The sequence below is a fragment of the Bison bison genome, unplaced genomic scaffold (assembly GCF_000754665.1).
Source record: "Bison bison bison isolate TAMUID 2011002044 unplaced genomic scaffold, Bison_UMD1.0 scf7180017864160, whole genome shotgun sequence".
NCBI lineage: Eukaryota > Metazoa > Chordata > Mammalia > Artiodactyla > Bovidae > Bison > Bison bison.
The window spans coordinates 5,408,380-5,412,311 of NW_011494732.1; the positions used below are offsets into that span (position 1 = coordinate 5,408,380).

At 47.7% G+C, this 3,932-nt stretch overlaps 1 protein-coding gene across 1 annotated transcript in view; it reads right to left on the minus strand.

Annotated features, from left to right (window-relative positions):
* The window catches only part of SETD8 (SET domain containing (lysine methyltransferase) 8), a 13,515-nt gene that overhangs the window by 8,242 nt on the left and 1,341 nt on the right, over positions 1-3,932 (minus strand). Inside the window, exons 2-3 of the mRNA XM_010841414.1 lie at positions 3,444-3,559; positions 3,009-3,165 (exon numbers count right to left, since the gene is read on the minus strand). Of these exons, the coding sequence (XP_010839716.1) occupies positions 3,009-3,165; positions 3,444-3,559 (273 nt within the window). The remainder of the gene's footprint in view (positions 1-3,008; positions 3,166-3,443; positions 3,560-3,932) is intronic.

A 3,932-nucleotide genomic window follows, 5' to 3' on the forward strand; every position in this document is an offset into this window, starting at 1 on the left:
GAGATGGGGGGGTGGGGGCGTGTTGGGCAGTAGTGCCCTTGGGCTGTTAAGCCTGGTGTCCACTAACCAGCATCTTGGGGAAAAGATCTGGCTTTACTTTTTGACCCAGACACTAGGCAGAGCTTTTGGTCTCTGCATCATTTTTTCCGCCCCCTCTTTTCCAGCTTTGCTGAGGTATGATTGATCAATACAATTATAACATATTTGAAGTGTTAGACCACTGATATATATAAGTTGATATATATATATTGTGATTGGATTCCGTTCTTGTGATTAATCAACCCATCAGGTCGTCTGCAGCTTGAGCGAAGAGCCTTTGAAGCAGAAGTGTCACAGCCAGCAACACTGGCATGAGGGCTCCATCGATGGCTTTTGAGGAAATGGGCTCCGGGGCGGGGGGAAGCACAATTCCCACAGGGTGGGGCAGCATTGGTAGACGGAAGTAAGGTGATAAAGCAGAACCTCTCCCCAACAAAGACCTCTTCCCCAAAGGCTAGCTCCCTGGCATGATTCATTTCAGATTCTTTTTTTAAATCCCTCTTCTAACAGGGTCGAAGCGTGGCATTCACAGTGGTTCTCAGCATGGTGCCCCAATACCGGTTCAGTGTGTCGTGTGGGACGTCGCCAATGACTTGTTACTAAAAATACTCATGGAGCACCAGTATTGGACTGTTTTTTTTTTTCCATAAAATTTTTTTACTTTTTAAAAATAAATATTACATTGCTGGTGGGAATGCAAAATGGTGCAGTCACTTTGCAAAAAAAGTCTGGCAGTCTTCAAAATGTTAGAGAGTTATCACCTGACTCAGCAGTTCTAGTTCTAGGCATCTATCAAGAGAATTAAAAACATATGTCTACATAAAAACCTATACACGAATGCCCGCAGAAGCTTATTCAGAAGAGCTAAAAAGTGAAAACAACTCTAATGTCCATCAACTGACAAAATGTGGTCTATCCACACGATGGAATATTATTCAGCCACAGAAAGGAATGAAGTACTGACACAGCCTACAACATGTATGAACCTTGAAAACATTATAATGTACATGAGACCAGACACAAAAGGTCACATATTTTACAACTTCATGTATACGAAATGTCGAGGTCGGGCAAATCCAGAGATGGAAAACAGATCAGTGGTTGCCTAGGGCTGAGAGAAAGTAGGAATGGGGAATGATTGTGAGTAGGTACAGGGTTTCTTTTTGGGGTGATGGAAATGTACTGGAGTTTGACAGAGGTGATGGCTGCACAAATCTGTGCGTATACCTAAAACCAGTGAACTGTACCCTTTAAAATGGTGAATGTCAGGATATCTGAATGATAGTTCAACAAACAAAAGAAAAAAATAAACACATCAGCAGCCATCCGGACCGTTCTCCAGGTGGTCCAGATACACTGTCTCCCTGACACAGACAGACAGTGCTCCCTGACACACTGTCTTGAGTGGAATAAGAGGGGGTTAAGGCCAAGACGTCAGGCATAAGCTTAGGAGTGGGTGGTATTCATGAACATTAGCTGTCACGTGAGTCTGTGTCAAGGCAGGAAAAAGGATGAGAATCACGGATAGACGCCCAGTCTATGGGGGTCTCCTCCAGTGTTCATCCAGCCCCCCATTTAAATTGGCACCATGTAGTAACACTTCGAGTCAAATAAGCTAACTTGTGCCCCATGTCACCATTCAGGACAATCCACATCCCGCCCCATCCCAGAAGGGCTGTGAGGCTGGCTTACGGCATCTAGAGAGAGGCCCTTCCCAAGTCTCAGTGTGGTTAGTGCTGGCCTAAGTGCTGCGGAAGCAGGGATGCAGGGAGGGGCAGGCTGTGATGCTTCCGGTCCAGTGGAAAATGGGCTGACAGTATGGAGCGCTCACAAAGTCCCCCTCCCTTTTCTTTTGGCTGTGCCATGAGGCTTGTAGGATCCTAGTTCCCAGACCAGGGATTGAACCTTCTCCCCTGACAGTAAAAGCACAGAATCCTAACCAATGGACCACCAGAGAACTTGCTCACAAAGGCCTTTTGTACCCATGCTTTAACTGGTCTTCAGGCAGGACTCCTCTCTCCCACTGATGAAAAACTGAGGCTCAAAAAAACGTAGCAACCTGCCTGTGACCCTTCCTTTCATAAACGGCAGAGCTAGGATTAGAACCTAAGTCCATTTGAAATAACATCACCAGGGGGAATCAGGCCAAGGGTTGGCTCCTGCCCCTGGTTCTCAGATCTGGACCAGAGGTTGGGCTACCCCATCCCTTTATGGCACTTTCTGTTAACAAATACAAAGCTTCCTTGTACAGAGCTGCTGGAGCAGCTGATAGCTGCTGTTTCTTTAAGGCAAGTTTTAGAGCACAGTAACTGGGGAAAGTTCACCACTAGCCCCCATCCCCACCCTCACCCCTACCACCGCCACTTTAAAAGGGAATATTTGGGTTACAGCAAAATTTCCAACAGGTTTCGGCATGTTTTGCAAGGCCAGACAGAACTTTCAATAAGTATTTTCTTGCTCAGCATTTTAACTCTAAATCTCATTCTGGCGTACGCGGCTTCAGAGTAGCACTGAACACTTGAGTGGAAAGAACCTTTAGAACTGAGATCAAGGCCAGCTCAGAAAAGAGAAGGAAGTCAGTTCCTTAGGTTCACATGACTCAGCTGCAGTACAAGTGCCTGGTCTGGACAACCCAGACTCATCATTTCTGTACTTTTAGCGCCTGTAAACCTCTCTAACGACATGCCAGCTGCCTTATTTTGGCAGCTTGGCAAGAAAACCAATCTTGAAGGACATGCTAACTCTTGTAAAAACAGGGAAAACCTGTTAGACCAATAGGGCACACGCCCTGGAACACGCGGCTCTATTCCCCCCATGTCTATGTTTCTTAGCAGCAAGACAGGACATGATTCAAACTTTGCAAGCTTTGGCTTGAAAAGATTGGATAAGGAAACCTAGCATACAGACATTATTACTGAGGATGCAACCCGGTCAGCGGTGAATAGAGCAGGGCCATTTCAGAGGCTTACCGTCGCGTTTCCTGTAGATTCCGGCTAATGGCTTCCCCTGGCATTTGACTTCGTATTGTGCAACTGAGTTCTCTTCCTGAAGGGGGGAACGCATTCCAGAGCATTTGTTCGGGCTCATGTAGGTATAGATCTTTGATTGCCCGGTAAATACATTCTCCTAAAACGACAAATGCATATTCTGAAAGAGGCTTGAAGAAGAAGATCTTACAACATTTAGACGGAGAAGGGGCAACCGGAATCCAAAAGACAAAAAAAAGGAGAAAAACGTGGTTCAAAAACTGGGTTACTAGGGGAAGCCTAGTAGTGGAAGGTTTAGAATCCCCCAGGTCCAAGTTGGTCTCTAATTCCAGTCTGTTAAGGAGGGCAGGGGGAACATCTGGCCAGCGAAGAGAACCAGCTGTCCACAAAGATCCATAGAAGAAGGAGGCAACCTACCAGTAATAAGAAGGTTAGAGTGACCAGGGCAAACGAGGCCAGAATTGGAAGGGCTGGCCTCTGAGCAGCAGCTGACTGCCCTGGCAGGAGCTGCAGGAACTCCAGCACAGACAGGCCTCAGGGAACCTGAATAACCACTTCTTGGACCTGAGGTCAGCTAGCTGGTAGAACTTGCCAAGACTGTCTGAGCCTTCTATGAGCCCAAGCCCGGCCCGTCTCAAATCGTGCAGTCCTAGGACTGCGGGACTGGGCTGCGGCTGGGGAATTCTCTCAGGCTAACTAGGCGGGTGCGGAGCTCAGCAGACCAAGGCATTTAGGGCGGTTACTCTACTGCGGTGGGCAGGCCGGTGGGGCGGTACGGGTCACCGCTGGTGTCTCTGGGTGTGGGGCCTCTCCTCTGAGTAAGCACAGACGGGAGGAGGGCTTTCCCAGAAACACTGCTGGGCCTTTCTGCCTGGTGAGCCATTCACCAAGTCAGCGAAGACCTGT